This window comes from Beta vulgaris, chromosome 4, assembly GCF_026745355.1.
Source record: "Beta vulgaris subsp. vulgaris cultivar EL10 chromosome 4, EL10.2, whole genome shotgun sequence".
NCBI classification, from domain to species: Eukaryota; Viridiplantae; Streptophyta; class Magnoliopsida; order Caryophyllales; family Amaranthaceae; genus Beta; species Beta vulgaris.
In genome coordinates, this window is record NC_079205.1 from 3,871,235 (window position 1) to 3,894,253 (window position 23,019).

Here is a 23,019-nt window from a genome sequence, read left to right on the forward strand (position 1 = left end):
TAAGATGAGTTGGTAAAAGTATGTTCTTACGGAAATAATGGGCTGGGCCGGGCCGGGTCTCGTGGGCTTAAGCCCGGCCCGGCCCGATGTTGTTTTGACCATAGCCCGGCCCGAACCCGGCCCGATGAACACCTCTACTTAGAAAGAACAAATGTTTATTGCCAAATACAATGACTACTTGATTCTAGTAAGAATACTTGTTTACTTTTAAGGGAATCATAGGACATATCACAGATTTAGGGACAAAATGTTTGAAAGTACACAAGGAGAAAATATCTTGAGAGCAGTGACTAATCCACACTTGTTCTGTGCCAAAGAGAATGAATTTCAAAAGTGACGTGTAACACAATGTCATGAGTTAATAGAAACCTGGAAAGTAATAATCAAAATTTAATAAATCTTATTTAATAATAGTTGTATCATTTGTTAGAATTTTTAAATTTGTTGAAATATTAACCTTTTAGAATTTTAATTAATGGAAGTTATTGGTTACAAAAAGAATGTGTTTCTAAAGCCATGTAAAGATTGAAATAAACCCTTTTTTAGGGACAAAACAATAATGTAAAAGAGAGAATAATTTAAAGGATGACTATATATTTTAGTAACAAGAAAACAACAAAAAAGTTGTGGGGTTAAAATTAAATTCATGGGCACCCATAAACCATAATCCTAAAATGCCATCTCCTTGGGAAAAGGAAAAACATGATAGAAAATAAACCAGCCCAATAAACTAATAAAGTTTAGAGAGACAATAATTCTTAAAGTACCTAGAATACCCTCAAAAGAGAAAAAAAATCTAAAAATTACCTTAAATAAACTTATTCACTAAACTTGTGCAAACCACGCGCATCTTACGTGGGCTTGGCCCACCATAACAATACCAAAAATAAAAACTCCAACTTCTCAAAATAAAATTCTTACAAATAAAAATAAAAGTCAAACTTCCCTTCAAAATCTCACTAAATCACAACCGTTGATCCTCACTCCATATCAAATCACACGGTAAAAACACCATCATCACCGTTGATTATAACAATCATATAATCTGCGTCACAAACGATAATTCCCCAAAAGCTGAAAAATCATTTATCAAAAATAATATTCCTGAAAAATTACAAATAAATACCATAACCATCTACTGTTTTTCTCATTTCTGCCATTTCCCCATACTACATCTTCTTTGTCATCTTCTTCTCTCTAAATTTTAATGTCATAATTTTTTCCCCCAAATTTTTATCATATGATTGAGAAATTCGGAAATTGTAGGGTTAGGGTTATTAATTTTTGATATTATCTCATTTACACCCATCCCTTTCTCTCTCTAGAAATTAAATTTGAAAATTCTCTCTCTCTATCTCTAAAGTCATGATAGCAGGTGCAGCAAAATCTTCTCTCTCTTCATCTTCTTCTTCAACTTCTCTTTCCCCACTTCTGAGAGCTGCACGACATCGTTTTGTCACCACACTTTCTTCTCCCTCTATATCTTCATCATCTTCAGCTTCATCTTATTCTCCATCTTCTAGAATTTTCTCTGCTTTTAGATCTCATCCGGTTGCCGGTCACCGTTCGTTAGGTTTTTCATCGGTTATTCGATCTATTAGCTCCGCTTCTTCTCGGTGGAGTCACGGTGTTGACTGGAGATCACCGGTCAGTCTTCGGTCTCAGATCGCTGCTTCTCCTCCTCTTGTTGAACGATTTCAACGCAAGATCGCTACTATGGGTATGAAATTGAATCCGTGATTTTTTTTTTATCATTTTTGAATTTTTTTTGGAAAATTTGTATTCGTTGATGTTTTGATTGTGAAAATGACATCGTTTTGTTGTAATTTACTTCGTTGATGTTTTGATTGTGAAATGATATAGTTTTGTTGTAATTTAGATGTTTTTTTTTTGAAAAATTTGTAGAAAATTTACTTTGTTGATGTTTTGATTGTGAAAATGACGCTGTTTTTTCTTCTTTGTAAAATTGATAGAAAATTGAAGTTGATGATGTTTTGATTGTCGAAATGATGTGGTTTTCGTTGTAATTTTGTATTAGGAATGATTTGTGGTTGTTTGATTTATATATACATGGTTTGAGTTAACAGCAAGTAAGATTTGAATAAGAAATGATTAAATCATGGATTATTTTTTTATTATATGATTCACTTTACATTATTCTATCAGTTGATTTTGATTTTGACAGCTGATGACATGTGATTTGATTGATGATTGGAATAATTTTATTTTTTTAAGGATTTGTGAAGGATAAAGGAAAAAGGAAAATGAAAGATGGATACTAAAAATGGAAAAGATTCGTATCTGAATTACGAATTCGTGTATTTGTTAATGAATTCTCATGAACTTTTGAAGGATTCATGTTTGCCTGTTATGGTAATTCATTGTAAAAAGAGCTGCTGTAGTGGTGTTTGTAATCTTTTGATTTCATGATTTTTCAGCTTCAGAGCATCCTTACAAGGAGATCTTCACCAGTCTACCCAAGCCTGGTGGCGGTGAATTCGGAAAGTTTTACAGTCTACCAGCTCTGAATGATCCTAGGGTTGGTGAGTGTCACTTTAGAAACTTTTTTCTCTTCATCATTATGGTTCCGGGCTTCTGAATTTTGATTTTTGATTACATACATGTTAATATTATCTTTCTGATTGTATTGTATATCAGAAAAGCTGCCTTACTCCATTCGGATCCTCTTGGAGTCGGCTATTCGCAACTGTGATGGTTTCCAAGTCACGAAGGATGACGTGGAGAAAATTATTGACTGGGAAAACTCAGCACCTAAGCTTGTTGAAATCCCATTTAAGCCTGCTCGTGTGCTTTTACAGGTTTGTTGCGGATTTTAGTGAATGATGTTTGCAGAATGTGTAAATTGTCAAACAAATACCTCAGTTTCTGCTTTTGTTTTCCAGGATTTCACTGGTGTGCCGGCTGTGGTTGATTTGGCTGCAATGAGGGATGCAATGAAGAACCTCAACAGTGACCCCAACAAGATTAACCCATTGGTTTGTTTGCTTTTCTTTGCTTAAAATGAAAGATGTAATTTTAGCTCAGAAGCTATGGCACAGTTATTATATATACATGATAGTAATAACTTAAAATAGAAATGGAGAGTACTACCATAGTTTTATGCCTTCATAAGAAATTGCATGTGTGCTTTTCCAAAACACCATTTCTGTTATTGAGAAATATATAACAAGTACTGTGTTGAAGTTCATTGTTTAATCTCTTCCCTCGCTTTACATGTCAGGTTCCTGTGGACCTTGTCATTGATCATTCAGTTCAAGTTGATGTAGCAAGGTCCGAAAATGCAGTTCAGGCGAATATGGAACTTGAATTTAAGAGGAATGGAGAGAGATTTGGTTTTCTTAAATGGGGATCAACTGCTTTCCAAAACATGCTTGTTGTTCCACCAGGTTCTGGTATTGTGCACCAGGTGAGACCAGATCTTCATTCTGTCGGCAGGTGCTGGTATTTATATTTTTCCTTTCAAATTTTCGCACGAGCTAAAAGTTGATTTCTTTCTACATCCTTGGTGTTCCAAACGTACCAGAGTATCTATATTAGACAGTTAAATTCTTGTTCTCTTGATTTATGCTTACTGTTCTGTACCTACAAGCCACATTATTTTTTTTTCTTTCATCTTGCTTTTGTAATTCATACTCCTTTAAAGATCTCCTCCTTTATAAATAACCGTTTTGTTATCTCTGTTCTTTATCCCGTGGAAAGTAGCTTTTTGGAATTTGGTTGACTGAGAGGAGATTCCGCCTATGTATTCAGATTGTGGTTTTATATGAATTGACAGGTCAACTTGGAGTATCTTGGACGGGTTGTTTTCAACAATGGCGGACTTCTTTATCCTGATAGTGTAGTTGGTACTGATTCACACACAACCATGATTGATGGGCTAGGTGTTGCTGGATGGGGAGTTGGAGGAATTGAAGCTGAGGCAACTATGCTTGGTCAGGTCGGTGGTTTTTATTAGATTTTCTTCCTTTACATTATAACACATTTTACCGTCAAAATATTTTTGTTTAGTGGAAGGTTGGAATCAAGTAGGCTTAATTCAAGTTATCTCTGCTTACTTTTTTTTTTTACCTGAATGTCTATTAGTTGATGTTGGTCCCAACTGTAATTTACAGCTGCGCTTGGCAATGATAGATTTTTCTTCAGTACTTTTGTATTTTTCTTTGTTGAGAACTTTACAAGCGCGCTTTTTTGATCTAATGAAGATGTGAGACATCATTTATCTTTGGTCATGGCAATGTCATTTACCTTGTTTAATACTCCTATGTCACATGTTTCTTTTCAATTACTAAACCATAAGCATCTGGGAGTGGCTTTTCTGTCAGATCTGCGTCTTTGTTAATCTAAGAGGTGCTTGCACTAATATATTTTGCATCACTGGTGATTACATATGTGATTGGGTTCCATCTTGTGCTCCCCTGCTGTACGTATTGCATTATTGTGCTTTTAGTTATAAAAGGCCTCTCGAGAATGGATTTGGGTTTTCCTTTTAACGTTGGGTGAGTTTATTTGGACAGCCCATGAGCATGGTTTTGCCTGGTGTTGTTGGATTCAAGATGACCGGAAAATTGCGGGATGGTGTCACAGCTACAGACTTGGTGTTGACGGCAACACAAATGTTAAGGAAGCATGGAGTTGTTGGCAAGTTCGTTGAGTTCCATGGTAAGTTTGTGGATGGTTACTTGTGGAGAGGGTTATGGTTTTGACAGGGTCAGTTTTGAAAATTAATGCTCTTTCTCGCGCATGCAGGTCAGGGAATGAGTCAGCTATCACTTGCTGACAGGGCTACTATTGCAAATATGTCTCCTGAATATGGAGCAACCATGGGTTTCTTCCCAGTGGATCATGTTACTTTGGAATACCTAAAATTGACAGGAAGAAGTGATGATACTGTGAGTATAAAAAACAATAAACAAATCTTTGTTTACTTTTAATATATGTTCATTGTTCATAGAAATAGTAGGTTTCACGGTAAATTGATAGATCTGAATTTGTGTTTCTTCAATTGCAGGTTTCTATGATTGAGCAATATTTACGCGCAAATAAAATGTTTGTTGACTACAGTGAGGTGAACTTGATAAAATTTTACAGCCTTCAGCTTTTTATATAGTCAAGATGTTGACATATTCTGGTCTAATATGAAAATATCATGCTCATTCAGCCACAACAAGAACGAGTATATTCATCATATCTAGAGTTGGATTTAGCAGAAGTGGAGCCATGCATTTCAGGACCAAAACGGTACACTTTCTCATAATTTGAACTCGTTTTTATTGATTTTTCAATATTTTTTCTCATAGGATTTTTAATTTTATGCTTATGTGAACTGTTGTTAGGCCACATGACCGTGTACCTTTGAAGGAAATGAAGGACGATTGGCATTCGTGTCTTAACAACAAAGTTGGCTTTAAGGTAAACCATCGATTAGTTTTGGTGAACTTTGGAATGTCTTTTCTTGTTTCTTCGTTCCGCTTGTTTTACATGGCCACTGTTTCAGTTTATATTCATTTCTGTTTATGTTTGGGAGTAATAGTTTGCATTCATTTCTGATGATATTGCTATTTGTCTAGGGTTTTGCTATTCCAATGGAAGAGCAGGAGAAAGTTGCTAAATTTTCATTCCATGGCCAGCCTGCTGAATTGAAGCATGGTAGTGTTGTCATAGCAGCTATAACAAGTTGCACAAACACATCAAACCCCAGTGTTATGTTAGGTGCTGCTTTGGTTGCAAAGAAAGCTAGTGAGCTTGGTTTGGAGGTCAGTACTTAATTTGACTTTTGAGAATATGTTTCTGCTCGCCTTGCAATTAGCTATTTTGTAAGGTGTTAACCTCTTGTGCTTGTTACGAGTTTGTGTTTTTGAATTCATTCCTAACACTCTGGTGGTTGCTTAACCCTGTCCTCTTGTTAGCAAATTCCAACATAATCTGTAAACTTTGTTTTATTTTCTCGTTTCTAAATTAATGCAACACTTTGAATTTTGTACTATTCATATACAAATTTTGACCTTAGTTATCTCGAATATAGAAAAAACTTGTACTGTGTACATTACCCTCCGTGCATATTGTCATAATATGAACTTTTATGATGTTTACAAATAGGTGCAATTGCATTTCTTTAGAAAGGGAGGAAGTATGTTTCATGCCTTGGTTTATTGGCTTTTAAAGGTTTTCAGTTTATAAGATATGAATTGAACAGGCTATTACGAATACCCGTTTTACCTTAAAAAACTGTAGCTTACTCTTCTTTTATACGGAGATAGCTGCTTGTTTAATATTTATAAATGCAGTATAGCTTCGGCAGCTGTGAATAAGAATAGTGGTTCATTGTTGTATATATGTGTATATATATGATATGTGTGTGTGTGTGTGTGTGTACATATTATGAATGAATTTTTTAAAAATCAGTCTTTTCCCATGTTTGGTGGCATCTCATAGTGGATAGACTAGAGAAGAACAGATAGCTTGGCAGATTTGTGGGTGAAACGACGACTTTAAATAATATTAATATTTGGTTATCTTGTGATACTTTTGGGATAATATTTTATATTTTCCCCTAATTGTGGGGATGAAGTGTGGGGCATCGGAGATTCTCTTATATATACATTATTTTAAAAGGGAAATGGAAAATGAGTCATGGTGGTAAGGAGTAGTACTTCTAAGTTCTAGTACCATTGATGTTGTTAGTATTGTGCGTATCACTAGCTTTATTCTGCACTCGTTACCATCCAAGTTTATGAAGTGGCTGATCCAGTTACCCATTTTGAAAGGGGTGGAGGTTAGTGCACTGGTCCAGTTATTCCTTTATATACTGTCATTATGTTTTGTTTGGTAATGTGGTTATAATGCGTAGTGCATTTCTGTGACACCAAATGTTGACATATTATCTGACCTTATTCATTGGTTCGTTTAATTATTTTGACATGTCGCTCGGATTTTATTCCTGAATGTTGTATATGTTCTTTATTTTATCAGGTCAAACCCTGGGTTAAAACTAGTCTGGCTCCTGGTTCTGGAGTAGTAACAAAATATCTGCTGAAGAGGTATTGATTTTTGTCATTAATTGACTTGACGGCTTACCTTGACTTTTATGTTTGTCTATTGACTGAATTTTTCACTTGTGTTTTATAGTGGTCTACAAAAATACTTGGATCAACAGGGATTCAACATTGTTGGTTACGGTTGCACTACCTGTATTGGGAACTCTGGTGATCTAGATGAATCTGTGTCTGCAGCTATAACTGAAAATGGTATGTTTTATATGTACGGTTAAACTTCAGCGTTCTTTCTGTTACTGAGGGAAATCCTTTTAATGCATTATTGCAAACGATTTGTAGTTTTTTGGCTTAGTATCTGGGTTTATTAGGACTTAAACAATTGGATCGAAATTTGGTGTTATACTGGCAATATGTAGTTATTGTGCATGAACTCTACTCACACAAAAGAAAGAGAATAAGGGAAGAAGAAGAGAAGTTAGCTAAGGATAGTATTATGCTTGTATTGATAATTCCCCCAAGGGTGCGGTACTCTGTGGGTGAACTTCAGCTTTCGAGAGACCGGTATCTCCTAATACAAAATATCTAAAAACATTTCCCAATCATTTCTTTCTCTACCATTTTCTTATTTATGGAGCTATTACAACCAAAAGATGCTTTCCTTCTCTCATCATCATTTTGTTTTTTCTCTCTGTAACTTATCACATATGAGTCACCCTTTACACCCCCGCAGTAATTACTTAGATACCTTCCTGCTATAGGTGAAGCAAATGGCAGGGTGCTCTGTGGATGAATTGCATATTGGTCTGTGATAGCAGTTCATTTCACTTCATTTAAATTTTCTGTCTTCTCTGATTCATGGTAGAGCACCATGCATTTGTATTTGATACCTTTTTCTCTAAGTGGCTTATATGTTCTGTTAGCAGTTTTTTTGGTCACAAATCATTGTTGCTTTTCAAAAAAACTTCTGTATCAAGTCGGCTATTAGGATAATGCTGAATTGGACTGATTAACATATGACTAGGCTTTCATGATGTAGATAAGTATAAAACATACTTAAATATTGATAGAGCATGTCCAGTAATGTTAGTATATGAAAGGTGCCTTGTTTGTTACAGAACAGTTGTATTGGCATTGTAGTAACTTGATTATTAATCTGCATGACTAAAGAGTTGTTGCTATCTGACATGCGTGCCTTTTTTTTTTAGATGTTGTTGCGGCAGCTGTGCTTTCTGGTAACCGTAATTTTGAAGGGCGTGTTCACCCCCTGACACGTGCCAACTACCTTGCTTCCCCTCCATTGGTTGTTGCATATGCGTTGGCCGGAACAGTAAGTATTCTCACTTCGAAATATGCAAACTCACATCTTAATTGGATTCGATCGGCACTACAAACCTTGGAAATTGTTTATGGGATCCAACATTTTTGTAGAAATTGTGGGCTTTATAATGTATGCTTTGTGTAATATGGCATGCTTTCATCTTTGTGAAATTGTGCCATTTTAAAAAAGCTAGTTCTTATGGAATTATCAAGTCTGTGAAGTATGAAAAATAATTTGTTTTGACGAGAGGGTACGCTGTAGTAGTGATTAGTGAACAAGGGCAGGATGTGATGTTTGTTCCAGATGTTTTCTTCACTGCATTTGAGATGAATTGGTGAATGTAAGGAACACCTGTGAACCTGAAGGATGATATGGAGCTAAAGAATTATTACCTTATCTGGAAGTTGGATACACAAACTGGGTGAAGTCTACTTTTACTGATGTATTATTATTGTTACAAGGATTTTGCATCTATCACAAGGCATTGACTTTTGATTTATAGTTGGTGATGCTGTTGCAATTTGCAACCTTGTTAAATGGAAGCTGAAACGTGGAAACTAAAAAGTGTTAAAACTTAATTATTATACGATTAAGCCTCGTGGATATAATTAATTTGGCTGACTGAGAGAAGATTCCGCCTATGTATTCAAAAAGTTTACTCGTCTTAGGACTTAGGAGTGATTTTTCCATTGAAGGGAGAGAATATGACTGATACAAGTTGTGACTTGGAACAACGCATGCATTAGTTAGGTGGATGCTTGATCTAGCTGTAATGAAAGAATTATGGCCTTAACTTTTCTGCTATGATGTTGCTAAAATCTTTCGTTATATTTCATTCTTCTTTGCCTAGCGTTCAGTTCTCGTGTTACCTGCAGTATACAAGATTTACTGGATGTGAGTTTAGCTACAAGCTTTTATTATACTGGGTTTATATGTCTGGGGGATACAATTTGAACAGTAATTAAAGTTGTGGCAACAAGGGTCATTGCAGTTGTCTACTTGCTCAAATTGTTGATTCATTTACGAGGATCAGAACCCAAAAAGATTACACAATTTGTTAGCATTACTACTTTTCTTTTAGTCTTCAGTTTTGCTGTTCTATGTCGTCATTGACTCATCACCAGATTCTTCAAAAACAGTTGTTGTACAGAAGAGACATAGTTGAAAGTATTGATTGACCTCAATAATGTTGTGTACTACAGGTTGACATTGACTTTGAGAAAGAGCCTATTGGTACAGGAAAGGATGGCAAGAGTGTATACTTCAGAGATATTTGGCCTAGCAATGAAGAGATAGCTCAGGTATATGTCCCTCTGATATGTCCTTTAGGCAGTTTTAATTATGAGACGGTGAATGATAATGTGTGTTATGGCGTTGGTCTTATGTCGGTGTAGGTTGTGCAATCAAGTGTTTTGCCAGACATGTTCAGGAGTACTTATGAGGCTATCACCAAGGGTAACCCCATGTGGAACTCTCTGGAAGTTCCTACTGGCACTCTTTACCAGTGGGATTCCAAGTCAACATATATTCATGAACCTCCATATTTCAAGGACATGAGCTTGAACCCACCGGGTCCTTTTGGAGTGAAGGATGCCTACTGCCTTCTCAATTTTGGCGATAGTATCACTACTGATCACATCTCTCCAGCTGGAAGCATCCACAAGGACAGTCCTGCAGCCAAGTTTCTCATGGAACATGGGGTTGATCGCAAGGACTTCAACTCATATGGTAGCCGCAGAGGTAATGATGAAGTGATGGCTAGGGGTACCTTTGCAAATATTCGCATTGTTAACAAGCTGTTGAATGGAGAAGTTGGCCCTAAGACAGTTCATGTTCCTACTGGGGAGAAACTATATGTTTTTGACGCTGCAATGGTACAATTTAATCTTCCTTTTCTGCGTCTCTTTAGTATGTAACGTTCTTGACAATGATAAATTAATATAGAAAGTGAATCATTTGAGAACCCATTCTCTATTTCTTCCAATTGCAGAAATACAAGGAAGCTGGTCATCAGACAATTGTTTTGGCTGGTGCTGAATATGGAAGTGGGAGTTCTAGGGATTGGGCTGCTAAGGGCCCAATGTTACAGGTGAGTGAATCTTGTGTGTGGTCTGGTCTGGTCTGGTCTAGTTACAATTATACTTGTCTTGACAATTTCTCCTTATCAATACGAGGAGAATGATTCTTGGGAGCAAACACTACTATCTAATTGGATCATGTCATGATATTTAATATTAAGCATATTATATAGAGTTTTGGAGGATGCACTTCCACTGTTTTTCTCTATTGCACGATGTTATTCATAATACTGGAATTTTTTGACTAATACTTTATATAATAACAAATATTCTTCATTTCAATAGATTTTTTCAAGGTATCGACTTTTAAATTATTTTAATAATATAATTGAAGATATGGTCTAAGTTGTGTATTGGCAAGCTTATAATGTCATATGATGCAGTATAAAAAGAGCGGAGAAAGTATATAATTAGGATGTGGGGTAAGAGAAAAATAGAGTGTGATGTTGAATAAACAATCTCAGAGTAATATGCATATTGAGTATGAACTCTTGCTACAATACTCTGAAAGGTTATAAATCTTATACCATTGAATAGCTTGGAGTAAGCTTAGGAAAGTTATTGGATGTTGCTTTGAGTAAGCGTTGAAAACTAGTAACATGACTGAACGATTTCCTAACAGGGGGTGAAAGCTGTGATTGCCAAGAGTTTTGAGAGGATCCATCGTAGCAACCTTGTGGGTATGGGAGTCATCCCTCTTTGCTTCAAAGCTGGTGAGGATGCAGACACATTGGGATTGACTGGTCACGAGCGATACACCATTGACCTTCCCTCCAAGGTTAGCGAGATCAGACCTGGACAAGATATCACTGTAACCACTGACAGTGGAAAGTCCTTTACTTGCACCCTTCGTTTCGATACTGAGGTATGCTCACTGATCCCATTTGTTCAAAGTTCTTATAATTTCTTATTTTAGTTAGAACTTGTGGGTTGATTCTTTGTAATTGTTGTATTTTAGGTGGAACTTGCTTACTTTGACCATGGTGGTATCCTTCCATACGTCATCCGCCAGTTGATGAAGAATTAATCGGTTCAGTTTTCCCGTGTTTATCCTTTCTCACTCACCTTTTCCGTTGAGGTTTATACGTGACATTGGTTGTTGAAGTTGTGGGTTTTTCGAATGTCATAGATTGTGACTACAAGTTTTCTTCCATGTAGTCTGAGCAAGAGAAGTTTAAATAAAGAAAGATCGGGTTTAGAACATTTAAACTATCCCTTTAAAGGATCTAAAAGAGGTATTTGATTGCCTTGTAGTCATTTCCTTTGTTAATAAAAATTTTTCTTTGCCAAAAGGCATCTAGTCCAACCGTAGTACTTCTCGTTATGGGAGCTGTCAAAATGTAGTGAAAAAAAATGTGGCGATTATGTACAGACTCATGCTAAGCTGGTTTTTTCTTATTTATTTGGGTTGTATGCAATAGCATCATGTCATCCAACAACCAAGAAACTTCTTTCTACTCTTTGTGACTTCGATTCTTAAGAGCAGCATCACGTCCTTTTGCCTCCACACTTTCTCTTTCTTCTGCAACGGCCAGGTTCAACTGAGCTTTCATATCGCTCAGCTGGCTGTGGGTACAGGGTGTGGACGTTTGTGTAGGCTGTTTGCTCTCCTCTGCTGCGCTCTTTGATGGTAATTTGGTGAGTTTTGCATTAGCTGTTGTGTTCTTCAACGCTCTCTTTGATGGCGCATCTGCTGTTTCTGCAAAAAAAAATTACATTGTAGAGCTCTGATGGGCGGACTTTTGGGCATATATAACTTACCTTTTATAGTATATGATTAGCTTGTGGTTGTGTAGTTAAATTGTTGATTTATCTTTTAATAGCATACTGTCATCTTTACTATGCTTGGCCTACTGAAATTCGGTACCTGAGTTTTCTATTTCTTTTCATTCAAAAACAATTTATTCTACAAAATTCAGAAGCAAACCATTCTTTTCAGTAACAGAGATTCCCAAGTTGCAATGCAACAGTCGAAGGACAAGGTCTTTGAAAATTAATCTATGTTGTTTATGTTGTTTGGCAAGTGGTGTGCATGGAATTGGAGTTGAACAAACAAATAAAGTGTTCGTTTACTGTGGTAACTTTGCAAGTTCATAGTCATGAATGATATGTCTTCGGATTGTTTTTTTTTTTGTTTGTTATTTCCCGATGATAGTCAATTTCGAGTTTGAAGTATCACGTTTTCTGTAATCATTGGCATTCATCATAGGCATATCAGAAAGGACAATAACACTCTACAACGGTATAACAAATTAACATTGAAGTTAAGGTGGCCATAAAAAACATATATTTCCTCCGTTTCATAATATATGCAACACTTGTACTTTTCACGCATGTCAATGCAAAAATTTGAAGACATATCTCTAATTTCGCATTTGTGAAAATTATAAAAAGTACATATTAAAAAAATACATATTAAGACGAATCTAACAAAATTTTACATAACTAAATTTTTATTCACGTATAAATTACAAACGATAGTCAAAATGAAATTTGTGAATCGTGTAGAAAGTCAAAGCTTTATACATAATATGTAACGAAGGAAGATGGTTTATGAACTTTGTGGTCTCATCTGCATATTCATATGTGGTATTCTGACAACACAAATCTTTCCCCAGCTATGAACTCCTCTGTACAAGTCCATTACTATGACGATAGAACAAATTCGACAGATATAATCTCCCCCACATTCTGTTCTTCAATAATATTATACAATTGAACAAGAAAAAACAGCAAAACACAACAGAAGCGGCTGAAAGGGGAAGGGGGAATAAGCATAGCCACTAAGCAGAACTACAATGTCAGTTTCTACCACGTAATGATTTGTTTGCTTGTGAAGCAAGAACCACAGCTTTAGCTTCCGCACTCATCATCCACTCTCTCTCTGCACGACGCTGATGTTGTCTCACATTCTTGGCTCGTTTAGGGGCTAGCCTCGTATCTCGCTCTACAAATGCTAGCCTAAATTTCTCAGCCATGGACAACTCTTCTGGACTAGTAACTACTTCTGGACTAGTAACTACTGGTAGAATCCTTGTTATAGGTCTACACGATGCCCATGTACTGGGGTCAATATCTTCAACTATGTGATCATCCAAAATTGTATCCGGCCATGCTCCTTTAGGAACGGCAACTCCCTTGTAGCCAAAAGGTGAATGTTGTGGGTTTACCTTGACACGAGGGCATTCAGAGGAGAAATTCTCCAAACATTCAGGATCGATATCCGGCTGAAAACAGCACGATAAAAGTTAGCCATGAATATTGGTTCTGTAGAAAGGTAGGCCTTAAATGTGATAACTCTTAAAGTCAATTATTTTCCAGTTCATGCCATTAATAAAAAAACAACACAGATAATGAAAACCAAAGAAGTAGATTGGAATTGAGATTTAGCATGCAGCCAAGAGAGGTAGGTCCAGAATCCGAAATCTTTGAATAAATGCAACTTCTTCCCCAAAACAATAGACCACCTTTTATTTAAAGTTATTAACCTTGACAATACCCTTATTGAACTTCAAAGAAAGATGACATTGGTATGTCAATGTAAAGTTTTAAAGTGGGGACCAAATTGCAATTTTAGCTCAAATCCTTGAAAATCTCCAATCAGAAAAAAAAACATTTAACGCTTACCTCCCGTCAAATATGCCCTACTAGGGAAGATGGGGAGTATTAAACACAATATCAACCTTTGGTGGTGCTGCAGCCACATGGCAGCATGTGAGGGTTGCAGGAGTTTCAGAAAGGGAACACAAAAGTACGCAATTATGTAGAAGTTTAACAAGAGTGGACAATTGGACGCGAAAGGAAGCTCGCTCAAGAAGAAAGAACACAAAGTTAATTTGACAAATAAAAAAGCAACTAATACAATACAGAATTGTTTTCTGTCCCATAGTTTATATCATTTGATAACTTATATGCTGCTGCTGTATGTAAAGATTTAGGTTTTGCAGCTATGAATTAGAAAGCAAGACCATTAACATACCCACACAAGCCACCGCAAGGATTGTCCACCATGAGTGATCTCTGCTGTATCAAGTTCTTCCCATGAATCTCCTTCTAAATTGTTCAACTCTGGTTTAAACAAACCCAAGCATCTTCTTGCAGTGTAATCACTCCGAGGACAGCCTCTGCAAGATTAAGTTTGGTTCACACTCTTCTCCCAAGTAACATATAGAAACCAACATGCGGGGGCAATAGAGAACAATTGGCAAAACTTTCCAATTCATTTTTAGTACATGCAACATTTCTCAATTGGCACAAATAGTAAGGTGACGTGAAATAGAGAATAGGTGAAGGGCCCATATGATGAAAGTGAGCGATAACGTATGCTAAAATGACAAATGTTGCATGTCTTAAAAAAAAAAAGCAGTTAGCAACAAGCAACTTCTCAAACCTGTGGAATTAAAAGCATTTATATTACTATAATTACCAGTATATTCCACTATAACGTATGTTCTGCAGATTAAAATAATTTTGGTTGATGGCACAAACGCTACGCAACACTATGTTTACATCTGAACATTCGTCGAGTACTATTTTCCTGCCTTTTAAAATATAGATCTCAACCATTTTCCTTGAACAGGATTATAGGTAAAAGTGAAGCTTCAAATAAATAACAAATGATCATTACAGCTAAAAGATTGAAGTTAGTTCATACCCACATCTCAATATCTCCAAAGAATGACAGTGCTGCACCAGTTGAAAGACACCGTTAGGTGTAACTCTGCTGCATTGGCTGTAGGAAAAGACCCGACTTATCATTTTCATACAACAGGTACAACAAAAACAGATGTAAGCGCAGTCTAAATCTAACGAAGGAACCTAGAGAATGCACAATATGTTACAGGCTGCATCAACATTCACAATCATCTTCAACTAAAGGGCATGTAACTTGATTAAATTACAGGAGGAGATTTTATTTAGAGTGTCTATGGGAAGGTATATGTAAAACTCTTAGAAACTTGAATAAGTAACAAACTACAAAAAATATTCTTCTGCATCAGTTCACCTCAGGACTGAGATTAGCTACTAAGTATCTGACCAGTTATCAAAAAGTAGCCCAGAAGACTTGATGTAATATTCCAAACTTAAGTGATTGCGGCATTTTTATTACTCATTGACTCAAATTAACAGTCTTCCCAATTAACACACAAATAATCAACCTGATATCCACTGCACGTAGATTTTTACACGTCTCTGCCACTTTTGCAAGACCAAAATCTGAGATATCTGAACAAGAAATGTCAAGGATTTGCCAGATGCCATCAGCGAGAGAGATGATTACTTCATCATTCAAAAGCTTTTTTCTCCTAGCAATTGCAGCAATTGCCATCTGAAATGTACGACATCGATAACAAAATAGTGAGAACACAAATCTGAGGAAACAACTCAAATGAGCACACATTCTTCAGGACAAAAACTATTATCAGTTTATCACTCACAAATCAGTAAACTGAAGCATTCAATTTTGTAAGTTGTAATAAATATAGACCCACTTGTTAACAAGTTAAGAGGACCATTCCATCTAAATTCCCAAGTCCATCTATTTCAACTCTTTCCTTCCTCTATGTGGAAACCAAATCTTTCCCGCTTTTTTGTTTAATGAGATGAATAGCCAAAATAGATAATGAGGCCCAGTCATACTCCCAACTCTTAAACCTGCCTTGCCCACCTTCCTTCATTGGGCCTATTAAATATAAAGCCTTCATCAAGCTTAAGAAAAAAAGCATTCAAAGCCTTCTTAGCCCCATGGATTTTATGTTTCTACCCTAGACACACTTTTACTGACTCTTTGTAGCACCTAAAATGGAATTATTGATTTCGAGGCGTGCGCTCTAAGGCCTGTTGAATTGCAATCCTATATAATATAATTCAGATCCTTCTCAAGCCTGGTTCCTTCCCCTAACTTTAAAGATGATCCTTCGCAAAAGACACAACTGCACTAACCAAGTCATCACCATTCCCAACTGATACTTGCCACTTCTTAAATCTGTGGTCCAGCCAACTCTGTAGTTCCTCTCCTATCTGAGCAGTCGTATGGCGTTATCACGTGATAACTTTCTAATCATTGTAAGCCCACAGTTCAACGATTGGACGGGAATCACATAAAGAAGTGGGATGGCCGGATGGGGCACAGGAGAGGTGCGAGAAGATGAGAAGGGTGGGATGGAAAAGAATTCTGATGGGAATAGGAAATTTGGGGAGCAGGACAATGCTATCTCAATTCTCTACTGAGGGAGTGGAGAGGAGTAAAGCAACAGTCTGGAAGAGGGGTACTAAGACGAGGGCCAGAAACAGGGAAGGTTACAATAAAGGGTAATGAGAAGAAAAAGACTAAGAGGAAAGAAGGTGATGCGGCAGGAGACCCATCTGAGTTTCATAAAGAAGAGAGAGAACTGTCTGGGAACAGCAGAAGTATACCATGGCCTTCCATCATGGCATTTAGGAGAGAAATTGTTGGAGCTTGGAAGCAGAGATGTTACTATACCATGGCCTTTCATCACCGTATGCAAAACCTAAACTTAAGAGGACAAAAAACTACATCTTGTAGAGTGCTGATTGCTGAATAGTCAAAAGAAATTCTAATAAGGTACTAGATCCTCTGGTTCTCTGGTGTCAGTTGTAAGGTATATGGCAAGGGTGCAAGACTCAAGGGTAAGACTGCAACCATTGGGGGAGGGGGGAGGAAGCCATCTATCCAGCTCCAAAGTATGAATAAGGCTTCTCTCACGGAACTGTTGGGCAATGGAAACTGGGGACTGCCTCAAAAAAGTCCCTTATTGAGCTGGATGGTCCACAAGTTTACTCACTCGTCCACCACTTAGTCCTTCTCTTGGCAGAAAAAGAAGCAAGCAAGTTGCTGATCAACTATTGTTTATGGCTGCTTAAGAAGGATTCGCATTATAACTGGGGTTCCGCAACAGAAAAAAAGTTAATCTTTGTCTGGCTAAGTTTGTGAATTAGGAAGCCAATAATAATATTTACTCAACATCTTAGAAAAGAGTGTTACATTCCCAAGTACAATAAGAATCTATAAAACTCAATGTTCGAACAAATGGACAAGAAGGGTTGACAGATACTTTTTCGCAAGCCATCCGATAGTGGTTACTGACCACAGCTTCATTCTTCTTAAAACCACAGTAAAAAATACAAGGGGAAAAAGAAAGAAAATCATAGACATATTAAAGTTGATCTCAAATTCAGAGAAGTGCAGACCATGCTGACCATAAATGGATAAAAACCTAATTGGAAAACAACGAAGAAATTCGTGCATGTTCGAAATCTCTTGCATGCAGGGCAATTAAGTCAGCTCGTCTTGAATGATGTAGGTACTACAAGTCTAAACAGAGACAATTATGGGATGCGTAGTTCACAAAGCTAAGAAGGTCCACGTGAATGGAGCCCAGTAGCGGGATGAAATCAGGAGAAAAGCATTTTTATAATGAGTTAAAAGGTACTTCTTTCAAAGTGCAACATATAGAAGCTTGAACAACGAGATTGAAAGTGTTCAGAGTACGTGGTTGATGGAGCCTGGAAGACTTCGAAATTCATTCAAGTCCCTGCATGAGGTGGATATTCCTCCTCAGTCAATATAATCTTATTCCATCAATCAGATTGCTTGATGACTAAAAAAAATCATTATTATAAAAGGCTAAAATTCCTAGGAACCTGATAATATTTCTGCTGGGTTCTTCCAAAGCATTTTTAATACTATATTACTGTATGTGACAAAGTAGCAGAGATATTTGTTCAGAATTCGGACGGGGTACTTTCCTGAAAGAATGAAATATGATTTATATTGCTCTTCCCCAAAAATTAATGACAAACTGAGAAAGGTTTCATACAATGTATGATTAGAAGAAAAGAATTCCTGGAAGCTTCATATACTTGGATTATGGAGTGTCTCAATAGTAAGATAACTGATTTGTTTAGCCAAAGAATCTTCACTAAAATATCAATCATTTTGCAGTTTGGCAAGGGTAATCCTTCCCCCACCCCACCCCCAAAAAAAATGAATATCTTTTCATCCTTTGCTTGGGGATTCTATCAAAATCTCTTACCAATAGGCAAATCATAATCTCCTCTTTGGGGCAATGAAGTGGCGAATGATGGCCTGAAATTAGTCATCTCTCAGATAACTCGATTTTTCTCGTGGACACAACGCAAGATCATGGGAAGCGTAGTCAATTGCAAACACCTGGTTGTGAATACATCAAAGGAAATGGTCTGGAAACTGTTTTGTGTTATGTAGCCCAAACAACTGAAAAAGACTAGTGCCCTTAAAGAGAAGCTGCAACAGATCCTACGCATGAAATCCAAAGACTTAGGAAGGTCCAATGTTAAGTGGGCAATAGCACAAAAAAAAATTGAGTCAAAATGGTTTTGAAATAGATTCCTCTATTTGCAAAGTTATTTTCACAATCCGACAAACTAGTGCCCCATAAAATCATCTCAGCCATAAACCTATATGCCCTCAATCTTTAAATTCCTAAAGGAGGAAGGAAAGAAACTGATCAGTGCTTTCTGGTGGAAATTAAAACAAGATGAATAGGTGATGCATCAAACAAAAGAAAGGTGAAACAATTGCTTAAAGGTTTGGTGGCTGGGAAGCTGGGATTAAGACACGTGTGTGCCTTTATTGAGGGCCTAACACTAAAATAGGTTGCACATCCCAAATTCTATTCTACTCTCCTCGCAAGAGTTTATATGTCAAGATATACAATCTCTGTGCTGGTAGCAAGATAAAGCGGTGTCTATAAATGCCGATAGTTTTTGTTTCAAGGGGATAGTTAGAAGTACAAAAAATATCATAGGAAGGATAACGCAATAGTCAACACACTATCAGTAGCAAGACAACAAACATTCAAACCCTACTGAAATGGTTCGAGAATCTGTGTTGCTACTGTTTCAAAAGAACATATGCCTATTATCAAAAGAAACTGATACTATTAGTTGGAACACTTTGGTTCATACAGATGGGAGAGAAACAACTTTATTCTATAGAGAGAAGGATAACCGCTTGAACACTAATCCAAAATATCAATGATATCTTTCAGGCATGAGAAAGGCAAACATAATAAAGGCATTCTCCTTATCTTGAATCAGCTTTCTACACCAGTGTGAACACACTCAACACAGAATGGAAGGAATTCTCCAGAGTGAGTCCAAACGCACCTCATTATTCAGATTGCTGGTGCTTGTAAGAAATCGAAAAGGAAAGCTGGAATATTTAGGCAGGGATTGAGTGATTAAACAGTAGAAGATGGTTATGAGATTGATTTTGATGTACTTACACAAGATACAATATCCAGCAAGTGGACAACAATAGCTCTACTTGAGGTGGTTTCGGAAAGATTCTAGCAACTGATCCAAGGGCTGGTATCCGAGGTCAAGTGCAAAAAGAGCCAATTTTTATCTTTTCTAACCTAAACCTTCTGTCCACAAGTACACATCACATGGCATGCACAACTAGGACTAATGAGCTATTTACATTATGTAATTCTCGCTAGTGACAGTATAAAACACTTAAAAGATACATTCAGCTACATCGTATTCACATGCTTGATCCTACGCACCAGACATGCAGCTAGGTACAATTGAAAAATGAGTCTGTAACCTGATACACTTAATATATGACATGACTCTCCTAAACAGTGATTGGCACAAAGATTCAATCAACCTCGGCCCTCATGGCCCAAGGGTTATAAATTAGTAAATTGCAATTTTATTGACTGTCATACGAGTGTAAAGGGAAAAAAATAGCAGAACCTTTATATGTGCTGGAAACGCAGTGGCAATCTCGCCCAACTCTGGAATAAGATCCTCCAAATGCTTCCCAATGACAGCAACACTTAAGCTGACCAAACTTGGAGGCTTAGTTCTTTCAAGCGGGAAGCCTGCAGTAAATCAAACTAATCAATAAGCTCATACAATACCACATATACTCCAGTTTAGGAAGGTCAATCTACACAAGGACATCTTCATAACTACAAACAAAGTCTCTTTATAGCCATACGCTACTCTGATACACCAAGGACATTTACGGTTAAGACCACTCAAGTCATTATGAATTTCCAGACTATCTAACCAAACAAGTGTATAACCATTAACAAAAGTTCGGCATCAATTTCAATTGTATATTTGTATTGTAGTAGTTGCATCTTATGCATGTAACTTAGTCAGGCTCTAAAATTCCGTAAACTCGTCTCGCAATTGATTCGTGTGGAGGATAACCTAGTTATCCTAGTTGATAGAATATCATATTTTATACAATAATATCATATTAAATATTCTATCAACTAGGATAACTACGTTGTCCTCAACAATTTGCTAAATTTTGCACAAAAATCATATTCAGTGCACATTGTTTAGTACAAGAATCAAATCAAGACAATGATTATTCATTCGAATTAACTAAATTCTTTCTCATCAGATAATCATCTACTGAGTACTGACTACACATACTTCAATTCAAAAAAAAAAGAACGCATAATTTGATCACGAATTAAGCTTTATTTACACAATCAACAATTCAATGTTACAAGTTCGCACACCTACTACAATCGCAAACAAAAATTCAGCCAAAAAAAAGAGAAGATAAAAATTGAGATCAAAAGATATCATACGAAATTTAGAAGGTGTAGATGAAGTTGTACTACTAGATTTCTCGGAGGAGGAATTAAGCGCGAGGTTTTGGAAAGAAGCTGCAATGGCGGTCGCCGGAGATTTACCTTTCTCCATTAGAGTGGAAGTTGAAGAATTGAAGACGTATTAGAGAAGTTTCAGAGAGAGTGATCGGTGAAGATGGAATTTTCCGACTTATATATGTTCATCGTTGACGACGAAGTATTTATTTGTTTGGGTGTTTTTTTTAAGTGTTCGCTATTTTCATGGATTTCCTTGGAAGAAGGGAATTCTGAATTTGTGTAGTTCCAATTTTCCAATAGTCATAAACTACTACCTCTTTTTCAAATTAATTGTTACATTTACATTTTTCACGCCATGTCAATGCAAAACTTTGAGGACATATATCTTTAGTTTTGTATTTGTAAAAATTATAAAAAGTACATATTAATAAAATACATATTAATACGAATCTAACAAGATCCTACATGACTATGTTTTTATTCACGTACAAATCACAAACAAGGGTCAAAGTGCAATTTGTGAATAGTATAAAATGTCAAAGTGTAACAATTAATTTGAAATAGAGGTGTAATCAAATTGGAGAAAAAAAAGTTTAAGAGAAAAAAAAGTCTCTCTCTAGCCAAGACTAGGGTTTGAGTGTTTAGTATTGGGACTCCATTTTTGCTGCTCGATTGCTGATCCTTCTTGGGATTGCAGTAGTTGATTATGGCGGATGACATAGTTTCTAGGGTTTCGAGCCTAAAAATAATTGTAGATGAAGATACAGTGGTCGAGTTTCTTGATAACCCTAATTCTGAAAGCGACGATTTTGAGTTGACTTTGGTAGGGAAAGTGCTCACGGTTCGAACCTATAATTTCGACGCAATGAAGAAAACACTTAATCAAATCTGGGCCATATCCAGAGGAGCCCCGTTTCGATCAATAGAAAATGGCTTATTCGTAGTGCGATTTGCGTCTAAGAGGGATAAAGACAAGGTCATGGCAGGGAGGCCATGGACCTTCGATCAAAATCTGGTCATGTTACAGGAGATAAAAGATGACATTCAGCCTTCGGATATTGTTCTGAAACGATGTCCGTTTTGGGTCCGACTGTACAACCTTCCCATGCGCAGTCGATCCGAGAGCCACATTCGAATAATTGGCGGCAGTATTGGACAAGTATTAGAAGTCGACATGGATGACATTGGCTGGGATAAGTCGGCGCGGCTTAGAATTCTTCTTGATGTTACAAAACCTCTTAAACGAGTCCAAAGAATAGCGGTGAAAAGCGGGGGGTCGGTGTTGGTGGAGTTAAAGTATGAACGACTACCCACATTTTGCTACTTGTGTGGCGTAATCGGTCACATCGAAAGGGACTGTTTATCAAATGTAGTAGAAGAAAAAGAGGTTGAGAAACAATGGGGCTCATGGATTCGGGCCTCGCCAAGAAAAGGGAGACAAAAGATTGAAGAGGAAGCAAAAGAATTTTTGAAGGGGGCCAGGAGTATAACCTTCGAAAGTGCTCGACCAAAGCTACAGGAGCAGCGTATATCTCTTAACAATAGCAGCTTGGTTGCGGCACGGAGTAACTGTGGTGATGGCAATGTGGTACGTGTTCGGGCAGTACATGCAGATGGGGATGGGGGTCAAGTTGAGACCCCATGCACGCAGGTAATACATAGCCCATGTGATAATATTCTCTCTCCTCTATTTGTTGCTGGTAATGGTGGCACTGCCACTAAGTTTAAAAAAGTCAAAGTGAAACAAAAGGTGAAAAAACATGAGGTTATTGTACCTGGGGACCCACCAAATCTTCTAATTCATGATAATGGGTGGGAGAAAAAAGGAAAATTTTGGAGGTTATGCATATTGATGGGGTTGAGGAACAGTGTGATTTGGGTGCTAAGAAGTTGAAAACTAATGATTCTTTAAACAGTGATAGTGATGTTAACATTGTCGAGGCGGAGGTTGGAGACCACCAACCCCG

At 36.9% G+C, this 23,019-nt stretch overlaps 2 protein-coding genes across 4 annotated transcripts; one reads left to right on the forward strand and one right to left on the reverse strand.

Moving 5' to 3' along the window:
- Window positions 1-1,157: 1,157 nt before the first annotated feature.
- Window positions 1,158-11,866, forward strand: LOC104891689 (putative aconitate hydratase, cytoplasmic). The gene is made up of 20 exons (XM_010677419.4): window positions 1,158-1,720; window positions 2,439-2,543; window positions 2,659-2,819; window positions 2,904-2,996; window positions 3,242-3,427; window positions 3,797-3,958; window positions 4,536-4,680; window positions 4,768-4,910; window positions 5,030-5,086; window positions 5,180-5,259; window positions 5,355-5,430; window positions 5,589-5,774; window positions 6,991-7,058; window positions 7,147-7,265; window positions 8,219-8,340; window positions 9,534-9,632; window positions 9,726-10,205; window positions 10,322-10,420; window positions 11,032-11,274; window positions 11,368-11,866. Exons 1-20 carry the CDS (start codon window positions 1,366-1,368, stop codon window positions 11,434-11,436), a joined length of 3,048 nt encoding a protein of 1,015 aa, XP_010675721.2. The 5' UTR covers window positions 1,158-1,365; the 3' UTR covers window positions 11,437-11,866.
- Window positions 11,867-12,836: 970 nt separating this feature from the next.
- On the reverse strand, window positions 12,837-21,336 carry LOC104891687 (uncharacterized). 3 transcript variants are annotated; one of them, XM_010677418.4, is made up of 6 exons: window positions 21,137-21,336; window positions 20,175-20,302; window positions 15,569-15,738; window positions 15,064-15,141; window positions 14,389-14,533; window positions 12,837-13,636 (listed from the first exon to the last, which is right to left on the reverse strand). In XM_010677418.4, the coding sequence occupies exons 1-6, from the start codon at window positions 21,144-21,146 to the stop codon at window positions 13,211-13,213; spliced, it is 957 nt and encodes a 318-aa protein (XP_010675720.2). In that variant the 5' UTR covers window positions 21,147-21,336; the 3' UTR covers window positions 12,837-13,210. The 3 variants fall into 3 exon arrangements, with proteins under 3 accessions (XP_010675720.2, XP_010675719.2, XP_010675718.2); XM_010677417.4 differs by having other exon boundaries at window positions 21,062-21,336; XM_010677416.4 differs by having other exon boundaries at window positions 21,032-21,336.
- Window positions 21,337-23,019: the final 1,683 nt, after the last annotated feature.

Coding starts and splice junctions, on each gene's coding strand:
- LOC104891689 (XM_010677419.4), top strand. CDS start 1,366: ATGATAGCAGGTGCAGCAAAATCTTCTCTCTCTTCATCTTCTTCTTCA. Junction 3,959..4,535: donor AGGCAACTATGCTTGGTCAG/GTCGGTGGTTTT, acceptor TTATTTGGACAG/CCCATGAGCATGGTTTTGCC. Junction 5,260..5,354: donor TGCATTTCAGGACCAAAACG/GTACACTTTCTC, acceptor AACTGTTGTTAG/GCCACATGACCGTGTACCTT.
- LOC104891687 (XM_010677416.4), bottom strand. CDS start 21,146: ATGGAGAAAGGTAAATCTCCGGCGACCGCCATTGCAGCTTCTTTCCAA. Junction 20,303..21,031: donor ATCTACACCTTCTAAATTTC/GTATGATATCTT, acceptor GATTTACTGCAG/GCTTCCCGCTTGAAAGAACT. Junction 15,142..15,568: donor CTACGTGCAGTGGATATCAG/GTTGATTATTTG, acceptor CTTTTCCTACAG/CCAATGCAGCAGAGTTACAC.